The sequence below is a fragment of the Pelobates fuscus genome, chromosome 2 (genome assembly GCF_036172605.1).
Source record: "Pelobates fuscus isolate aPelFus1 chromosome 2, aPelFus1.pri, whole genome shotgun sequence".
Lineage (NCBI taxonomy): Eukaryota > Metazoa > Chordata > Amphibia > Anura > Pelobatidae > Pelobates > Pelobates fuscus.
This window is the reverse complement of record NC_086318.1, coordinates 449,996,077-450,017,728: the sequence shown is the minus strand read 5'-3', so window position 1 is coordinate 450,017,728 and position 21,652 is coordinate 449,996,077. Positions and strand designations below refer to the sequence as shown.

At 47.3% G+C, this 21,652-nt stretch overlaps 1 protein-coding gene across 1 annotated transcript in view; it reads right to left on the bottom strand.

Annotated features, from left to right (window-relative positions):
* The window catches only part of MRPL2 (mitochondrial ribosomal protein L2), a 55,381-nt gene that overhangs the window by 1,864 nt on the left and 31,865 nt on the right, over positions 1-21,652 (bottom strand). Inside the window, exons 3-4 of the mRNA XM_063444215.1 lie at positions 8,365-8,503; positions 7,153-7,294 (exon numbers count right to left, since the gene is read on the bottom strand). Of these exons, the coding sequence (XP_063300285.1) occupies positions 7,153-7,294; positions 8,365-8,503 (281 nt within the window). The remainder of the gene's footprint in view (positions 1-7,152; positions 7,295-8,364; positions 8,504-21,652) is intronic.

Below are 21,652 nucleotides of genomic sequence, written 5' to 3'. Positions count from 1 at the left end.
ACCGACCACGCGGCGGTCGGACATCTTGGATCCTTTGTTAGCCCAGCGGTATTTGGTCGTCGAGCGCCTGGAACTAAAATCTGCTACTCGGCGGCACGAATACCGCTGGACTTCCAAGCCGTTCGGGAGCCCCGGTCTTTCGGTATTAGGTTTCTATGGAATCCTTCGGTAGTCTGAGGGGAACTTAGCAAATAAGTATTTCACGCGGCGTTCGGCTATTTAAGCTGGGATCGGAGCAGCACTTTCAGGGAATGCGCGCACCGACCCCAGCTATCTACCGAACACCCGTTCGTCTAAATCTGACGAACAATATTCCTCTTATGTATTTTAATGTAAAATATTGTTTCTGCTGCACGAGGGGATAATCCACTTAACAGTATATGCTGGTGGGAGTGTCCCTCTCGTGCAGCAGTATATTATGGGAGAAATGTCCCTCTTGTTCAGTTTCCCACATAGTCCCCTATTTCCTCACCCCTGAATTGTCTGTAGGGAAACCCCTTGCATGGGAAATCCCATAAATACTGTGAGTGTGTGAATAAAACCTCAGTTGACCTCCAAGCTATGTGTCGTCTAGTTCTTGGAGGGAAGGGATTGTAACTACGCTACCTGTCTTGTACCTGTCTTGGATTACCTTTCCTGTCTACCAGCGGAGATACCTTGGATAATACCTCTACTCCGCTACAATTGGTGGCAAGCGACGGGATCCTAACTACACAGCAAGAAGAGTTCGACAGGAATTTAAACGAACTGAAGGAAAGAAATACAAATCCGTGAGTTAAACCATTCGGATGAAACCGGAGTTCGGGAATACAGAGAAACACACGAACAGCCGGTGAATGGAAACGGATTATACCCTTTTGAAACGGAACACATTAAAGGAATTACTGGAAGCGAGAGGGAGAATAGCAAGCAACAAAACAAAGGCTGTTCTAATCGCAGAGCTCATGGAAGGAGACAGAGCCGCAGCTGCTGCAGCACCTCCAAGGGAGGAGGAGCAAACCGAATTTGGTAAGGAATATAGGAGCAGGATGGCTTCTGTTCTCACCAGCCCTAGCTGAACAGATGGCTGACAGGGTTTACACAGATGTACAGGACTACATCATGCTGCGAAGGTCGCAGATGAACCAGCAAGCGGGGGAGGGAGGCACAACGTCCGCCCCTACCCTGCCCGGAAAAGCAAAAATTCCATACCAAGCGTTTAACGCCTTTTTGGATACAGAGGGCGACATTGATGGCTATTTACAGGACTTTGAACGGTTATGCAAGCTGCATGCCATCGGCCCTCAAGATCAAGTGCCCTTGCTAGCTGGTAACCTATCAGGCCGCGCAGCAGAAGCGTACCGAGCCGTGCCTGAAGAGGACAGCCGGGACTATCAGAAGGTAAAACTAGCCCTCCTAGCACGATATGCCATTTCACCTGAGGCATACCGACTGCAGTTCCGGGCACTGAAAAAGCAAGAGAAGGACTCACACGCCGAGTTCGCACACCGTCTACATCGTGCAGCCACCGGGTGGGTTGAGGCAGCAAAAGCCACCACTCCACAGGATATCATGCAGTTATTGCTACTGGAACAGTTCTACACAAGCTTATTACCAGAACTACAGAACTGGGTAAGTGATCGTAAACCCTGTACCTTGCAAGAGGCCGCTAAACTAGCTGATGAGCACCAGGATACCAGGCGGGAACAGCGCTCATCACCTAAAGTGTACTCTCCGCCAAACCTTCCCCGACCTACCCCGGTAGACCCTCCCCGACCAGGAGGGACCTACCATCCACAGCCTCCCAGATACAACAACCGGGCACATATCCGATACAATACCTGTAACCAGCTGGGACATGTACAAAGAGATTGTCCCCGAAACAGGGTCCGACCATCCTGGCCCCCTCAAAGACCACCTGTCCCTCGAGCAGCAGTACACTGCTATCAGACAGGAGCATTGGCCCAGCCTTTCACCCCCACCCAGATGGAAGAACCACTAGGCACCCTCCACGAAGTGAACCCGGTGCAAGCGGCCTCTGACAACCGCCAAGGTCACCGACAAGTGGTCCATGTGGAAGGAAAGCGGATGGAAGGGTTGAGAGATTCCGGGGCCACCATCACTTTGGTCCGGAACCACCTAGTGGCAACCGAACATCTCACGGGAGACTGTATAGCAGTACGGGTGGCAGGGGGAGCCATTTACAAGGTCCCCACTGCCAAACTACATTTGAATTGGGGAGCAGGGGCAGGGCAAGTGGAAGTGGGGATGATGCAGGACTTGCCTGCAGATGTTATTTTGGGGAATGACTTGGTGGAGCTAACCTCCACTTTTGTTATACGACCAACTCCACAGGAGGCTTACCCAGTCATCACCCGTCAACAGGCTCGCACCACGGCACCACCCACCGACTGAGGCTCAGGTAAGCCCGGCCCCTCTTAATCACACTGTCCTACCCTGGGATGCCCAGTTAGAATTTGGTAGCGAGGTCGCCCTAGACCCGTCCCTACAGGTTTACAAAGACCGGATAGATAGGAACCAGGCAGGCCTAGAAGGGGAGAGATATGCTTGGGATAAGGGGTTATTATATCGGTACGCTGAGAAAGTAGTAGCTGGATCTATTCCCATTCCTATAAAACAGTTAATTGTGCCTCGAAAGTATAGTCAGGAGCTAATGCGAATAGCCCACGACATACCACTGTCAGGTCACCTAGGGATCAGCCGAACCAAACATCGGCTGATGCAAAATTTCTTCTGCCCGGGGATATCCCAGGATATTAAGCACTATTGTAATACCTGTGATACCTGTCAGAGAGTTGGGAAAAGGGGGGACCGATACAAGGCCAAACTCCACACCCTACCCATCACAGAGGAGCCCTTTAGTAGAATAGCGGTAGACATAATCGGACCGCTGAAAAAACCTGGTCCCTCCGGCAAGAAGTATATCTTGACCGTAGTGGACTACGCCACCAGGTACCCCGAAGCGGTGGCCCTGACCAATGTACATGCTGAGACCGTAGTGGATGCCCTTATGCGCATATTCTCCCGCATGGGATTACCCCGGGAGATTATTTCGGATAGAGGCACCCAATTCACGGCAGAGGTCACTCACCAGCTTTGGAAAGTATGCAGGGTTAAAGCTATCCTTAACTCCCCGTACCACCCTCAGTCCAATGGTCTCTGCGAACGTTTCAACGGAACGCTGAAACAAATGATCCGAACGTTCGTAGACACACAAAAAGACTGGGAGCGGTTTTTACCCCACTTACTGTTTGCCTACAGAGAAGTTCCCCAAGAGTCCACGGGGTTCTCCCCTTTCGAATTGTTGTTCGGAAGGAGAGTGAGGGGTCCCCTAGATTTAATCAGAGAACACTGGGAGGGGGGAACGACCACTAATGGCACTCCTATCGTACCCTATGTGCTAGAATTCCGGGACCGCTTGGAGGCTTTAACCCAGACTGTACGTACCAACCTCCAAGCGCCTCAGCAACGACAGCGCCGATGGTATGATAGGGGAGCCAGGGACCGCAGCTTTCAGGTCGGCCAGAAGGTATTAATCCTACGACCCGTCCCTACTGACAAGCTGCAGGCTTCCTGGCAGGGCCCATTCAAGGTGGTAGAGCAAGTCTGCGATACCACCTATATAATTGGCCCCTGCGCCGGGGCAGACGCATGCTCCATGTGAACATGCTGAAGCCCTACCGCGAGCGCACGGAGGAGGTATCCGCCACCTGCGCTTGAACCCCCAGGAGAAAGCTCAGGCCCAAAGGTTAATTAGGGAAAAAGGAGCTACCTTTTCCAACCTCCCCGGATATACCCCGTTAGCCACCCACCGGGTGGAAACCCCAGACCAAATACCTCTCCGTCAGCCACCCTACCGCATTCCCGAAGCAGTTAGGGGGAATATGTACAAAGAGCTTAAGGAAATGCTGCAGTTAGGAGTAATTGAGCCTTCAGATAGCTCATGGGCATCCCCAGTGGTACTAGTGCCGAAGCGGGATGGAACAACCCGCTTCTGCGTAGATTATAGGAGGGTCAATGATAAAACAGTGTCCGACGCCTATCCCATGCCCCGGATAGACGAGTTATTAGACAAAATGGCCAGGGGTAAATATCTAACCACCATTGATCTTTGCAAGGGGTATTGGCAAATCCCGTTAGCCGAGGACGCTATCCCCAAGTCGGCCTTTGTCACCCCATTTGGCCTGTACCAATTTAAGGTCATGCCATTTGGGATGAAAAATGCCCCGGCCACCTTCCAGAGGATGGTGGACCGACTATTAGATGGGTTTCAAGAATACGCGTGCGCCTATTTGGACGACATAGCGATTTTTAGTTATTCCTGGACGGATCACCTGAACCACATAGGGGCCGTCTTGGACCGCATCAGGGAGGCAGGGTTAACCCTTAAACCCAGTAAATGCCATATAGGGATGGCAGAAGTCCAATACCTAGGACACCGAGTAGGCAGTGGCCAACGGAAACCAGAACCGTCCAAAATAGAGGCCGTAGCCCAATGGCCAACCCCCCCGCACTAAAACCCAGTTACTAGCCTTTTTGGGTACCGCAGGATATTATCGGAAGTTTGTACCTAATTACAGTACCCTGGCCAAACCCCTCACCGATCTAACCCGCAAGAACCTCCCTAAGTTAGTATTATGGGCCCCAGAGTGTGAACAGGCATTCCAACTCCTGAAAACTGCTCTTGTTAACGCACCTGTTCTGGCTGCTCCCGATCCAACTAAACGTTTTCTCGTTCATACAGACGCTTCTATGTTTGGATTGGGAGCAGTACTGAGCCAGGTCGGAGCAGATGGCGGCGAACATAGTAGCTTACCTAAGCAGAAAACTTTTACCCCGAGAAGTAAGCTATGCCGCCATCGAAAAGGAATGCCTTGCCGTGGTGTGGGCCCTCAAGAAACTGCAACCTTATTTGTATGGACAAACCTTTTCGCTACTCACAGATCACAACCCGTTGGTCTGGCTGAACCGGGTGTCAGGGGACAACGCCCGGCTGCTGCGCTGGAGTTTGGCGCTGCAGCCATTTGATTTTACTATCCAATATCGCCCGGGAAAGCTAAATGGAAATGCCGACGGGTTATCTCGACAAACTGAACTGGACAAGTGATCTGTGGGTACTCCTCCAGACATCCCCAAGCCGATCCGTTGGGATCAGACTGTGTATGCTGGCTTGGTTCTGGGAGAGCATTGTGGCAGCAGCAGCCATTTTTAAAACTTTTTTTCCTTTAACATGTACGTACCACTTTAAGAACCAAGGGTACGCGGGTGTAATGTATTGCAGGTTCATAGCCTTCGTATGCTGGCGGCATAAAAACCCGTCGGCATTCAGGTAATCGTTCCACGAACAGTGATTTCCATCTCTGTTCGTGAAACGAACAAACTGCCGAATGGAGACCACCCTCAGGATGTCGTGTGGCTCTCGTTACAGATTGCAACATTGTTGCAAACGGTAAATTAAGAGGATTCAGGGTGGCCGTCGTTCGGCTACCGACCACGCGGCGGTCGGACATCTTGGATCCTTTGTTAGCCCAGCGGTATTTGGTCGTCGAGCGCCTGGAACTAAAATCTGCTACTCGGCGGCACGAATACCGCTGGACTTCCAAGCCGTTCGGGAGCCCCGGTCTTTCGGTATTAGGTTTCTATGGAATCCTTCGGTAGTCTGAGGGGAACTTAGCAAATAAGTATTTCACGCGGCGTTCGGCTATTTAAGCTGGGATCGGAGCGGTACTTTCAGGGAATGTGCGCTCCGACCCCAGCTATCTACTGAACACCCGTTAGTCTAAATATGACAAAAAATATTCCACTTATGTATTTTAATGTAAAATATTGTTTCTGCTGCACGAGGGGATAATCCACTTAACTGTATATGCTGGTGGGAGTGTCCCTCTCGTGCAGCAGCGTATTATGGGAGAAATGTCCCTCTTGTTCAGTTTCCCACGTAGTCCCCTATTCCCTCACCCCTGAATTGTCTGTAGGGAAACCCCTTGCATGGGAAATCCCATAAATACTGTGAGTGTGTGAATAAAACCTCAGTTGACCTCCAAGCTATGTGTCGTCTAGTTCTTGGAGGGAAGGGATTGTAACTACGCTACCTGTCTTGTACCTGTCTTGGATTGCCTTTCCTGTCTACCAGCGGAGATACCGGTCTATCAGCGGAGATACCTCTACTCCGCTACACTGTATACCGTACATTAAGCTGTATGCCGTACATTAAGCTGTATGCCGTACATTAAGCTGTATGCCGTACATTAAGCTGTATACCGTACATTAAGCTGTATGCCGTACATTAAGCTGTATACCGTACATTAAGCTGTATACCGTACATTAAGCTGTATACCGTACATTAAGCTGTATACCGTACATTAAGCTGTATATTATACATTAAGCTATATATTATACATTAAGCTGTATAGCGCACATTAAGCTGTATATTATACATTAAGCTGTATGCCGTACATTAAGCTGTATGCCGTACATTAAGCTGTATGCCGTACATTAAGCTGTATGCCGTACATTAAGCTGTATGCCGTACATTAAGCTGTATGCCGTACATTAAGCTGTATATTGTACATTAAGCTGTATACCGTACATTAAGCTGTATACCGTACATTAAGCTGTATATTGTACATTAAGCTGTATACCGTACATTAAGCTGTATATTGTATATTAAGCTGTATACCGTACAATAAGCTGTATACTGTACATTAAGCTGCCGTGTGTTTCTGGTGACTATAGTGTCCCTGTAAATGTATTAATTAGAAGATCAGTGTAAAAAAAAAAAAAAAAAAAAAAATAGTTCTGGAGTTAAGTGAAAGTCTGGTGAAAAATGCAATCAAAAAGGGACAATAATAGGACAATTGAAAATATATACACAAGATCTCACTTATGGAACCAACAGCTGCAGCAATGGTCACATGTATGAATTGACAATCACTGAAGGTTTACAATCACTCACATAAGACACAAGGAAAGTAACTGGACATGGAACGCCAGGGATGGTGTCTGAGTGTTTCTCACCAACCGATTCACCGAATGTGAATTTTATGGTAAATATAACCTTTCCATGATTACTAGTTTTATTACAAATAACCTAATGCCAAGATCCCGTTTTATTGCACAGTATAGCAGGTGAACCCAGTGACAGGCCCTCACCTGCAGGGATCATAGCGGACCTCGATGACCTTCTCCTGGAATGGGATGTTCTCCTTGCCTAGCTCATAGTTCAGTCTCTGAAAGTCAATCATACGATACAGCTGCTTGTGTCCTCCACCAATTCCACGCACACGAACCCGGCCTGGGAGATGACGAGACGTGTCATACATTAAAACAGTATTTATTTCACTTGCCTTCCTTTAATTAAAATACAAAGAAGCAGGTCATCCCAAGCCAACCTTATAAGTGATAAATAAATCCTATGCTGGATATCACGCATGATACTCAGTCATCACAAGAGAGACCCTGCAAGATTTAAAACCCATCAGGGGTCTTTCTCACGCCTCCAGAGTGGTGACTGAATAACATATACCACCCAATATCCAGAGACGCAAAGCGTTTATTTTTTAAAGGAACAGTTTTGGTGTATAGATCATATACCCGCAGTCTCACTGTTCAGTTGTCTGAAATGTCAGAGTTAAATCATGTTATCTATGTTTATGCAACCCTAGTCACACCTCCCCTGGTTTCAGCTTTATTAAAAGGACACTCTAGTCACCAGAACAACTACAGATTAATGTAGCTGTTCTGTTGACTATAGCATTTCCCTGCAGGCATTTTAATGTACACACTTCTCTTTTTTTAAAGGCATTGTTTACATTAAAGTCTAGGAACACCTCTAGTGGCCACTCCTCAGATGCTCAGCATGGAGACGCTGAACTTTCCCCATAGAGATGCATTGAATCTCTATGAGTAGATGCCTATTGGCCAGGGCAGTGTTTGGCTCTGCCCCCCGCGGCTGAGTCAATCAGAAAAGCATTGTGATTGGCTAAGATAATCAATTCTGAGTATGTCAGCCAAGGAGGCAGATTGGGGGCGGGCCAGATGAGGGGAGCCACGCACAGTGTGGGAAAAAGGTGGAGACTTTTACTTTCCTAAATAGTGATAACAGAACTATAGTGTGAGCAATGCATGTTTGTGTCACTATGGTGCCCCTTAAAGCGGATGTTCTTTTAGTACTCATAGTGTCCATTTAAGATAACAGCTGTCCAGCATGTCCTCAGCATAGCCCGATGTGTACCCTAAACTAATCTGCCTAATAAATGAAAAATGGGTGGGCACGGGACTATTGTTGCCATTGTACAAAACAGCCAGACCACAAAAACATCAGGGAAGCCCACAAGAAACCATTGTGTGTTCACACACACCTACCTGTATGGTCGCGCCCCCCCGTTTTCTTCTTCCCAATGGGATTGATTGTGTACTTGGTTTGAGTGTTCCAGGGTTTGATGTTATTGAGGCAGGATGAAGTGACGAGGTTTCGTAAGCACAATAACGGTGGTAAAACTGCCTGCATTAAGAGATCAGTCTTCACGTTAATGAACAATGCAATGGGGACTGAACGCACTGGGTAAAAAAACTGAACCTCGCACAAAAGATAAGTAACAGTCAGCTGGGATATGGAAACATTCTGTCCAAAGAAGTGCTCTAAATGAACATACAACAGCCTACTCCATGATAATAGAGAATCTCTATAGGTTGTGTCTGCAAGGTATCCGCACTCTAAGCATCACTTCCACACCATTCATCTCACCAAAATTGTTCACAGCTCTGCCTAGCATCTCGAGAAACCCATCCCTCTATTTGTCTCTGTGGCGAAAGTAACCACGCCACTGGTTTTTGGAGGGGCCTGTTTGCCAGCCTCCTGCCCTGCGACTATGGCCCTGGGATGTATTGCCCTTTAAGGAATTGAGTTGGGACTTATGGACTGATATTATACTGTTACTGACCCTTTAAGAACTGTATTTGGGCATAATGGATTTTTATAATGCTGTTCCGGGCCCTTTAATTACTTTGGAGTAGTGTTGCAACTTTAAATTGGCACTTCGGATACAGCCGAAGTGCCGAAGTAGTCAAAGTGGCCGCCATTCGACAAACGAACACGTGGCGGCGGCCATTCGAACAAGGTCAGCGGTATGTGTAGCCAAATCCATGGAACTGAAATCGGCTACACATTTCAACGAACACCGCTGACCCTTACCTTCTCCCATACGGAACTTGCAGCTCCAGAGACTAAGTCCCGTTCGAAATGGGACTTAGTCGTTTTTCCGCATGAAATTGACCGGCCGCACAGCCCAAATCTATGGAACTGTTTTGGGCAGGAAAATGTGCCTGCGGTCGGTCACAAAGGACTTCCAGCTAACTTTTGAACTAATGGAAGGATCTGCATGACTTTTGAGTATGTTCATATTTCAAGTACGCCGATTAATAATATGTGGTTTAATGAAGATTGAATGTATAGTTTTAAAGTTATAAAAATGCATTAAAAAGTTTTTAGCTTGGAGATAATTGAGTAGATACAGTAAGAAACTCAATTATCTTCCAAGCAGAAGAGAGGGAATATGTGGGATGTAACCGTTATCTGGTTGGTTAATGCCCAATTGCCTGTGGGCGTCTCCCCTGCAGGGGAGAATTGCATAAAAGCAGAGTGTGTGCCATTAAACAACAGTTCTTCTTCACCCTCAATCTAGAGTCCTGTCTCTTATTGGGGGAATTGCTATATCACTACAAGGGATTGCTATGCTCTGCATGCTCCCTTGGATAATCACAGATAATTTACAGAGCAGAGAGACTGCAGGGGCAAAATCTTTACACAAAAACTTCTTCATTAAGCGGAAAAACAGAGGGGATATGATTATACAAATATATTTGAGGCCAATACAAACCATTGCCCGGAAATCTATTCACAAACGGGACTATACATAGGCACAAGGTAATGCATTCAGACTGGAAGAAAGGAGATTCAGTCTAAGGAAACGTTTTTTTACAGTAATTACAAAACAGACATGGAATTCTCTGCCTAAAGAGGTGGTTTCATTAGACTCTTAAGATGTTTAAACAGTAATTGGATAAATACTAGCAAAAAACATAACATACAGGGATATAATTTCTAATTAGTTGGACAATAGCCGCTTGATCAGAGGAGAGATCTGACTGCCATCTTCGGATCAAGAAGGAATTTGTTCCTAGTTTGTTGCAAAATTGAAAGTGCTTGAAACTTGTTTTTTGCCTTTTTTGGTTCAATAGCAAAAGCTAATGTGAGGAAGGCTGAACTTGATGGACGCAAGTCTCTTTTCAGCGATGTAACTATATAACTATGTAATGTTATTTATGGTTATGGAGAGTTAAACGTAATCTCAATCCCCCATCTGGCCCCTAATCTTCATATTACCTCTCCATACTGCACCTTAACCCCTTCCTGACAAGCTTGTCCTTGCGCTAAGGACCCTTGACTTTCCGTCATTTACTAAAGTTAATCCCAGATCGTTGCGATCGCGGGGTTAACGCTCCTCCGGTCTGCCTCGGTATTCGAGGCAGACCAGGAGCACCCAATCGCGCTGTCCCAGTAGCTGTGGTCACTTCTGAGACTTCTGATCCGCCTCCCTGTGCTTCCGCGTTCTGAGTGAAGTGCAGGGAGACGGATCAGCAGTGATCTGCTTCTCCCTGTACAAAAATAAAGTTTAAGTTAAATCCCACCACCCCTTCCTCCTGCTTTAATACAATTAACCCCTTCCATGCCAAATGATCTCGGACTCTCAGTGATCAATTGGGGACTACATTTTACGGTCATCTGATTTTTATTTTTATTTTTTTTAACCCTAAGGGGTTAAATTTATTTTATTAATAATTTAAATATTATAAAATTATATATTTAGCTAGCTGGGGTGGGTGGAAGTTAGTGGGAAATTTGGTGTTAGGCTAGCTAGGGGTTAATGTTAAAGTTTTAAAAAAAATGTTTTAATAAGGTTTTTAAAAAAATAAAAATGAAAAATCCCACCCCCCTTAACCCAGTCCGAATAAAAATGAACCCCTTTCCTGCCAGTTGATAACTTCCTACTGTCATGGCCCCCGGCTCGCCGCGTTCGCGCCCGTCCGGCATGACACGTTGACAGACTGAGCTTACCTGCTCAGGGGCAAGCCGGGAGCCGCTACTCCAGATCTTCCTGGCAGTTTGCCCAGAAACAATATGGCTCCGTCCCCTTTGGTTATACAAACGTGCGTGTGACGTCACCCTCTGACCAATTGCAGTCTAGGTAAGAATATATAAATCCCTGAAGCTTCACATTTCTTCCCTGTCATTGTTTCCTGTCCTGGTTCCTGAGAGTGCGTTTATTATTCCTGTTATTGCTATTGCTGGCATATTGACCATGGCTATTCCTGACTACTCTGATTTCTGGTTCACCTGACTTGGCTTGTTTAACTTAAAATTAAGATTATAGGTACTCTAAAGCTAGCGTAATCTACAATTTTTCTAACATGACAGGAGGCTTCATATTTGCGGTTTTAACGCTCAGTCAACAAATCAGACGATGTTTGCTTCGCTGGTACCTGTTCCAGGAGAAATCCGGAGCAGAACCCAAATGTGCCGTCCAATTGTGAGAAGTGACAGCAGATGGTTCGATGAAGATGCCCGCTGACGCTGTCTCACTAATTACGGAAAACACTCAATCCGCTGGTAGACCGTACATGGGGATGTGACCCGCTTCCCAGGAGACGATCCATGACCTGCAAAGTCGATCTAGTAACCATATTCCTGCAGATGCAAATTGTGAGAGATGGTTCCTCCGATCGTGTCAGTGTCACCCGGTGATGTGGTTGTGCAGGCAAAGTACTCCCAAGAGGCGTCCAGTCATGGATCCAACCTAAAGTGTGTAGACCGTACATGGGGATGTGACCCGCTTCCCAGGAGACGATCCATGACCTGCAAAGTCGATCTAGTAACCATATTCCTGCAGATGCAAATTGTGAGAGATGGTTCCTCCGATCGTGTCAGTGTCACCCGGTGATGTGGTTGTGCAGGCAAAGTACTCCCAAGAGGCGTCCAGTCATGGATCCAACCTAAAGTGTGTAGCGAAATGATCGACTATTTTGGAAGATTGTGAAACCTAGAGATACCAAAAAGAGGGAGAAGTAAATATAGGTTGAGATCCCCAACCAAATGTATCCTTGTCGAAGAGTGCTAATTGGTCCTGATCCAAGGGGTAAATGGGACCTGCATAGACGAGGAAGAGTCGGCACGTGCTGTAGTCGCATGGTGGACCCTAAAGGAGTTAAAAGTAATTTGAAGAGTAGCTAGGCTGGAGAAAAACAGAATCGGCCTTGGTGAGCGGGTCTGGGTCAGGATGTCCATCCGTGAGACAGTCGATTGATTAGGGAGAGAGTGGGATAATCCGAATGACTGCTTGTACTATCCCGCTCCATTCCAGCCCTGCCAAAGGCCCGTGGAGGGACTTATGGTATGCACGTCACACCCAAGATAGGGTATAATAGAGTGAGGCATCTAGGTCCCAGTATTCCTGACTGTCAGGGGGATGTTATTTTCAAGAGTAGGCCTACGAGGTCTGAAGTCTAGGATTCCCTATGAAGGATTACCCACCATCATCGTCTAGAGTCCCGTGATCTCATAGCGTTCTCTAATATGTAAAGACAAAACGTAAAGTCCCTTTGCTAATGACCGCTGACCCCAGAGAATAGATATAGCCAACAAAGGGGTGCATAGCTTCAACCGTCCGAAACAGGGACTGTCCAGGTTAAGATCGTTGGGTAGCCAGATCCGAACCCGACACAGGCCCTGCGCAGTACTCCAGCAGGAGGTTGAATCCCGACTTTGTGACGTCTATGTAGGATTTGACATCAAAGTAGGGGTTCCCCCCATAAGGCCCCAGCAGTCATCTTTGTCGGTACCTGATAGGTGGGTGAGCGAAAGATCAAAACCAGGACGACGCCCGTGAGGGGATCAGTGCATAGAAGAAAAGTCCACCATATCCTAATCATGTTCCCCAGATACGTTCTCAGAGAAGTAGAGGAAGCCCTGCCATCTATCCCAAGATTGCCAACTACCAGGGAACCCAAATCAACCGGGGACTCCGGTCTTTCCATGTGGTGTATCTGCAGACCAGGATGTGGGACTTCCCCATTCCCGCCATCCGAGTAAGGTAGTGCATGTTTGTTCCTTGCAGGCCTCAAATCTTATGCTACTTTTGATAGGGGAAAACCAACTGAACAGTTTGTCCCTAACGGTGTGCGGAAACATAAGCCGAGTGGGTTAGCCTGTTCAATACGATGCCGATTATACCATAACCCCCAGTAATACCTCAGTGAATATGTCCCGAGTAGGGATACAGTGGAATAGATCCAGCAGACCAATTTTAGGATTTGTGACGGTGCAAAACCAGTCGAAACCTGTAATACCCTGTCCGATCAGGTGGTACCTGTAAAACGAAAATAAGTTGTAGCACCGTCGTTGGATCGAATGGAGGGGTTCTTCCTTTTACCCAGTCGCTGCGAAGCAGTGTCTCCTAGACTGAACGGTGAGATAGCCATTGCCCTTGTTGCAAGAGCTGTAGCATCAGTGTCCAAAAAACCCGGTATGTAGCACATACCTCCATATTGAGATGAATGCAGGGGGAATGCCCCTCTACGAAGGCATCGGTGTCCTGTACTGGCATAGGTCTGTAAGATGAACCAGGCCGACGGTATCAGGACAAATAACCATGTTGGGCAGCGTTAAGGGACGGATTCGCCCACCAAGAAGGGAAACAGAATCCGTAACTGAAGTAAACTGCCACGCCATCGGTAAATTGTTGGGAACAGTATAAGCCGTCCTATTGGGCTGTGCAGCTGAGGGGAGCTCAGTAGCGGGTTGAGTGTATGAGAGAGCCGCACTCTCTAATAATGAAATTGGCATCCATGACAGCATCAGGCTGACAGTATGAGCGGGCTGTACCCGCTAATAGTACTTCAGTGCCTATATCAGTGTCTGGCTCCTTATATGAGAGTGGGTCACACTCAAAACCCGCAATTTGCCTCAATATCGGCAGAGGGCCGAGGTTATAGGAGGGTTGCGCCCTCTAATAGTAAAATTAGTGTCAGGTTCAATATATGGGAGGAGGTCACCCTCTAATCATTTAAGTCGGCCTCGGCTGAGCTTATGGGAGGGCCGTACCCTCATACATTACGAATCTGAGTCCATATCAGGCTCAGACTGACTGTTTGGCGAAACCAACCTCGCCACTGGGCATTGGAGAAGCCTGTTTGCCCACCTCCTGCCTGCTGACTATGGCCCCTGGGAGATTTGGCTCTTTAAATACAGTATTTGGGCATATTGTATTTTATTATGCTGCTAGCCCTTTAAGAACCATCTGGGGACATACTGTGGAGTTACTGGGTGGCCACCATTTCATGTATCAGAGGCACATGGTGAGAACAATGGATGAAGCACATGGTGAGAACAATGGATGGCGGCCATTTTAACTCAAACACTGTTTGGACTTTTCTACACGGTGCCATCTCGACGGTATTTGGTGCACAAAGACATCGTGCAGTAGTTTTAAACTATACAACAGGGGTTTCATTATACAGCAATTATTTTTTATATAGCCTGTATATGTTCTGCGGAATCTGCATTAAACTGTATCTTCCAAACCACTGAACGGATCTGGGTGAATTTTGGATATGCGGTTCACCCAGATCTCTCGGTTCCGAGGATATACTTCATGGGGTTATTGCATGTTTTGGGGTGCCTGTGAGGTTTTATAAAACTGTATTTCTCTGCCTGTGATAATTATATTACCCATTGTGTTCAGTAATCATATCACAGGCAGAGGGGAGGATTGTGTGGGAGTGTCTGTGTGTATTGTACGGATTGATTGGTTGTATTTCAAAACCCTGTGGGCAGTACTATGTTTGTGGATTGTGAATAAAAGAGACTGTATGTGCCAGTACAGTCTGTTCCTGCTTGACCCTCAAAACGAAGTGTCGTCTCGTTATTGGGGGAATTGGATTGTATGCTGATTGCCAGGAGTGTAAGCCGATTGTATGCTTTTCCTGTTCAGCTGTTTACAGCATTCATATGCTTGAGAGCATTCGTATGCTTCTTCGGTTCGGTGGTTGTGGTGTCTGCTGCAGTGCTTGGAGTCCTCAGGAAGCGCTAGGAGCATCCTTCAACGGAGGTACCCAGTCGGGGTGCCAGGTGATCCGTTACAGACTGCATGCGAGGGGCTCGCCCCTTAAAAATACCCGCGATGGGCTGAGGTCCTGACAGGGGTTCCCTTCTAACCACAAATCGCTTCCTGTCTCAGTCATATGAGAGGGGGACTCAAACCTGGAGTGGACAATACTCATAGTAGTCGGAGTAATAATTCAACCTATGGCCGTGTCCCTGAATCTAATGGAGACCGGCTGAGAAAACTATAATAGCTAGAAAATTACAGGATCTACAGGCGGCCGCCTGGGTCCCACGCCAGTGCGAGGTATCCAAGATGGCAGCCGGTAGCCTGAGGAAACGCTGGAAACGTTCTCCGCGATCCACGAGAGCCCGGGGAGTCAGAGGAGGCCAAGTCAGGCCCCTCGACGTCCCGAGCGAAGTGAAAATCAAAAGACCTGAAACAAGGAAACGACAGACTAAATAAAGTACAGATAAAGTAAAAATATGTACCTCAGAGGGAAGGCCATATAACGGGTAGGAAGAGCGACCAACAGGTAAACCCAACAGGAAAGCCGAGAACCACAGCTGACAAAGATATAACTACCTAGGGTATAAAAAAAAAAAAAAAAGGATACGGGATTAGCAGCTATAGAATTCCAGTGTTCCCACTCGGTGTCTGAGCACTGGACACTGTATGTATTTCATAACGAAAACTCCTTGGATATATGCCTCTGCCGAGCTGGTGGAACCACGGCTGTCCACCCAGGGTGTTTCGTAGGAGCCTTGCCCTTCAGGGCACCAGGCTCAGGGCCTTTACCCTTCCAATAACACTAGGTGTACGTGTCTGGTCTCTTTCTGGTGAGTCAGAGTCTGACTCTACGTATGTGCGCAGAGTCCTCGTTTTGCCCCCTATATTGAGGTACCAGAGGGAGGCTCGCGACAGTGCTCTTTCAACAGAGGCGGTCACAGCCGCATCAATCATGCCTGTAGGCTTCCCTGGGTCGGTATGGCAGCAGTGCTGACTTGGACACACACCTATCTTAGAGTCTGTAGTGGGTATGGAGGACTCCTGTGGTCAAAGGGGCTTGGGCACAGACAGGCGCCAGCCTTTCAAATTGGCACAGCCGGAGCAGGCCAATCAAATGGGCACAGACAGAGCAGGCCAAAACGGGCACGGTATATGGCAGCAGCAACAGACTCCTGTGTGTGAGAATAGAGTCCCCAGAATTATTCATAGATCCTCAGTGGGTAGCGCTTCTTATGTATACATATGGAGATAGAAACCCTGGGGCACCATGTGGTTAGATGGCATAATGCAGACAAAAGGACCCCAAAACACAACAGTCCTCTAGACAGTCTAATAATGTGTGTACACAACTAAACCGATAATTGGTAGTCCCAATGCCCAGGCAGGCACAAAAGTTGTATTCCCCAGTGTAGCACAGTAATATAGTATAAACAGAAACTCCCCAAGGTAGTAGGGAGAGTGTCAGGGTAGCCCCTGGAAGGAAGCTGATGTTGTTCAGCAGACCCATGCACCTAGAGGCAGGTTGAGAATAACCCTCACAGGCTGCCATTAGGTCCAGGCATACTGACTCCTAATAGGAAAAGGTAACGTGTAACTCTACATGGATCTAGCCCCTTCAGTGTCAGATCTCCAGCGGGCAAAAAAAAAAAAAATCAGCGCCACCCAACCTCCACAGGCAGGGAGGGGCCGCGAGCAAGCGCGCCCTCCTCCACACGGTCGGACGCACGCAAGTTAAAGCAATAGCTTGTGCAAACCATAAACATTAGAAACATTGCCAAAACACAGGAATGAGTGAAACATGCATCAATAGTTGAGATGTAAAGCACTAGAAATCTCTGGAATTTGTGATACAGGAGTACAATATAGCACCACACTAGGTATTGCAGGAAAAGTACTGACAGGGAAAACTTAAATATAGAAGTAGCCAGAGGGAAAATCCCAAGGGAAAGCAGACAGTAGAAAAAAAAATTGATGTAAATAATCAATTAGATTTCAAAGCCACCAACTAGAAGCAAGAGGCAGTAGTACTCTGACCTGTACTGATATGGAGCAGCAAAGAAAGAGAGAGCAAATGGAATGCAGAGAAGGGAGTTATATGGTCTTCTTGCTGTTTTCTGATTGGTTGTTTATGCTCTGTGTTTTTTGCTGCTGTGGAGTTCTAGTAAAGAGAGACTTAAGCAAATACGAAGCCTCCTGTCATGTTATAAAATTAAGAACGCCTACCCAATTCCCCTTACTTCTGAACTATTCGACAGGCTAAAAGGTGCCAGAGTATTTACCAAACTCGACCTAAGGAGCGCTTACAACTTAGTCAGAATTCAGGAGGGGCATGAGTGGAAGACAGCGTTCAATACCAGAATTGGACATTATGAGTACCTGGTCATGCCGTTTGGTTTATGCAATGCCCCAGCGGTATTCCAAGAATTTATAAACAATGTCCTCAGAGAATACCTCCACACGTTCATGCTGGTGTACCTAGATGATATTCTAATCCAGGGGTAGGCAACCTACGGCACTAGTGCCATGCACGGCACTCGAGGTGCCTTTGCACGGCACTCAAGGCTGCTAGAGAAAAACAGGCTCTGGCCTATCAGGAGTCCCAGTAAAACTTCAGATATCTGCTAATCCGAGAAGGTGGTGAAGGACAATCCTCAATTTATGCATTGCAGCACGTAGAGGTAGTGATCTCAGAGCACTTGTGAATAGGAATCCACACTGTAGTAGAGCAGCCTGCAGCTGCTGTTGCAGCTCCTGTCCTTGACCTGTACCTTGCCAGCCTGGTTCCCACTGGAACCCAGGGAAGCCACCCACACTGCTAGATATACACAGAAATGCAGAATAACCCTCCCCTCATACAAATAATACGGACAGCCCACACACAAACATATACACAATCCGCACAAACGAAACACCACTAACAATCCACATACATGCACACAACCTCACATGCAATACCCCAAAAAGCCCCCACACACTACCAAACACACACTGTGACATATCCATCCACACACACACAATTGCACAAGCGGCCCCCATACACAGCCCACATTCATATGTATCATACACAATACCATAAACTATTCATGAACATAAACAATATAATAGCTCATATACGCAGGGCCATCTTTAACGCAGGGCAAACTGGGCAGCTGCACCGTGAGCCCTGCTGGCCTCAACTATTTCTAACCCTCTGGCCGGTAATCTGCACACTAAGGAGGCCCACCGGGTGGCCCATGCACAAAGGACCACCTGGTGGACTTCTGTCAGCAGGGGCCCGCCGCACGCTGAGGCGCTTTAGCAGCGCGAGCGGGCCCCTTGCTTTTCGGCAGCAGGCTGGGAGGAAGTGACGGCCGCGCATTACTTCCTCCCACAAAGAGAGGAGCGCGCGGGAAAGAAGAGTAAGCAGATTGGAGGGGGGCTGGCCGAGAGCGCTAGACCCCAACTCCCAACACCTTCAGCCACCAGCAGGAAAGATAGGAAACTGGAGGGTGGGTTTTAAAGTGTATGTCTGTGTCAATATGTCTGTCAGTGTGTGTGTGTGTGTGTGTGTGTGTTAGTGTGTCTGTATGTATGTGTGTCAGTATGTCTTTGTGTGTCAGCATGTCTTTGTGTGTGTCTGTGTGTCAGTATGTCTTTGTGTGTGTCAGTATGTCTGTGTGTATGCCAGTATGTCTGTATGTTTGTATGTCAGCATGTCTGTGTGTGTATCTGTGTGTGTGCGCGCATTTAAGTGTGTATATATCTCTGTGTGTGTATATGTGCATACATCTCAGCATTCACACACTAACACTAAACACAAATACACCTCTGCATTCAAATCTCAACACTACGTACAAACACATGTATGTGTTAAGAAGAGTAGGCAGATTGGAGGGGGGCTGGCAGAGAGCGCTAGACCCCAACTCCCAACACCTTCAACCACCAGCAGGAAAGGTAGGAAACTGGAGGGTGGGTTTTAAAGTGTATGTCTGTGTCAATATGTCTGTCAGTGTGTGTGTGTTAGTGTGTCTGTATGTATGTGTGTCATATCTGTGTGTGTCAGTATGTCTTTGTGTGTCAGCATGTTGTGTGTCTGTGTGTCAGTATGTCTTTGTGTGTTTCAGTATGTTTGTATGTCAGCATGTCTGTGTGTGTATCTGTGTGTGTGTGTGCGCATTTCAGTGTGTATATATCTCTGTGTGTGTATATGTGCATACATCTCATCATTCACACACTAACACTACACACAAATACACCTCTGCATTCAAATCTCAACACTACGTACAAACACATGTCTGTGTTACACACCAAAATTATATGTAAATACACCCCTGCATTCAAAAACCAACACTACACAAATACATGCTTGCAATCACGCCAACACCACGTACAAACAAATTCCATACAAAAACCTGTTTACATTCAAACAAAAAAACTGTATAGTGCTAAATACAGACCTGCAAACATGGGTAAATGGTAGAGCCCCAGCTATCAATGCATTTCTGGAGTTGCACGACAGATGGGGATCTACCTTTTAATCACCCGTGCAACAGGGAGACCCCCAAAAATTCTTGCACCTCTCTACTTTAGGTCCGCCACTGCGTTGAGGTGGAGGACGTGATTGCATGCCTGGGAAGGAGGGACAGGGTCCAGGGAGCCCTAAGCAAATGCTTTGCCCAGGGTCCAGTCATTATTAAAGAAGGCCCTGCATATACGCACAAATACAACAATACAAAGCAATTACAGTAAAATTAACACAAGCAGAATACGGCAGCATACACACCTTGAATTAAAAAAAAAATAAGACCGGCACGCTACGGGACATCACAATCCTATATCGGCACAGTGCTGCTAAAAGGTTGCCAACCCCTGTTCTAATCTATTCTCCAGACCTATCTACTCATCATGAACATGTGAGAACCGTGTTAAAAACTCTGCTGGAGAACGGTGTAACGGAACACAGTATTATAGTCCACGATCTCCGTTGGTATCTTAGGTAATCCACAGTCAGAGTTAGAAAGCACGGCAATATCCCCAATCCTCCCAATAACCGGACGAGACACAGTTTGGGAGTCAACTAACTTGCTTTATTCACAGACTTCCATATTTATGCAGTTCCCCTTGCAAGGGGTTTCCTTACAGATGTTACAGGGGATTTCTCCCATCAGGCAGTGTAATTATCCCAACAGGTATTGCTGCACGAGAGGGATCCTCCCACTAAAATGGACGATTAAGTGGATTATCCCCTCGTGCAGCAAAACTGGCAATTCACATAGAAATCCATATTTCACATAATATTACTCGCTTTCATACGAATGACCATTCGGTAGATAGCTGGGGTCTGCGGGCACATTTAGTGAGAATACCGCTCAGATCCCAGCTAAACTAACCGAACGCCGCACAAAATACATTTAACCATCGAGTTCGGTTTGAAACTACCGAACATCGATGGGGAACAGAATGTGGTGAACGCGGAACTCCCGAACGCTCTGGAAGTCCAGCGGTGTTCGGATCATTGAGTAGCCGTTTTCAGTTCCAGGCTCTCGACGACCGAACACCGCTGCAGAGACAAAGGATCCAAGATGGCCGACCGCCGCATGGTCGGTAGCCGAACGACAGCCACCTAGGAGAGCCTTCAATTACCGATTGCAACATTGTTGCAATCTGTTAATTAGTGCCACACGACTGTGAGTGTGTGGTCTACCTGGGGAGCCCGTATTCGTTTGGCGAACGGCCCGGATAGCCGTGTTTCGTCAAACGAAAGGTTTGCATGCTGGTAGCGTACGGCTGCCAGCATGCGAACGGTCATAATACAATACATACACAATCAAGGTATACAGTAACACATTCAGCCTACGGACAACCTTTGTTAAATATAGTCCAGAAGTGGCTAGGTTTGCCACAATGCTCCCCCAGAACCAAGCCGGCATACACAGTCTGATCCCAACGGATCGGCTTGGGGATGTCCGGGAGAGTACTCACAGATCACTTTTCGAGTTCAGTTTGTCTGGATAACCCGTCGGCATTACCGTTTTGTTTCCCTGGGCGGTAATGGATGGTGAAGTCGAAAGGGCTGCAGCGCCAAACTCCAGCGCAGCAGCCTGGCATTGTCCCCAGCCACACGGTTCAGCCACACCAACGGGTTGTGATCTGTGAGTAAGGAAAAAGGTTGTCCATACAAATACGGCTGTAGCTTTTTAAGGGCCCACACCACGGCCAGGCATTCTTGCTCAATGGCGGCGTAACTCACTTCACGGGGCAACAACTTTCGGCTCAAGTAAGCTACGGGATGCTCTCCGCCATCTGCTCCCACCTGGCTCAGCACTGCCCCCAATCCAAACATTGAAGCGTCTGTGTGGACAAGAAATCTTTTAGTTGGATCAGGAGCAGTTAATACAGGAGCATTAGTCAGAGCAGTCTTGAGTTGTTGGAATGCCTGCTCACACTCTGGGGCCCAGACAACCTGTCGGGGAAGGTTCTTTCTGGTCAGGTCCGTCAGGGGTTTG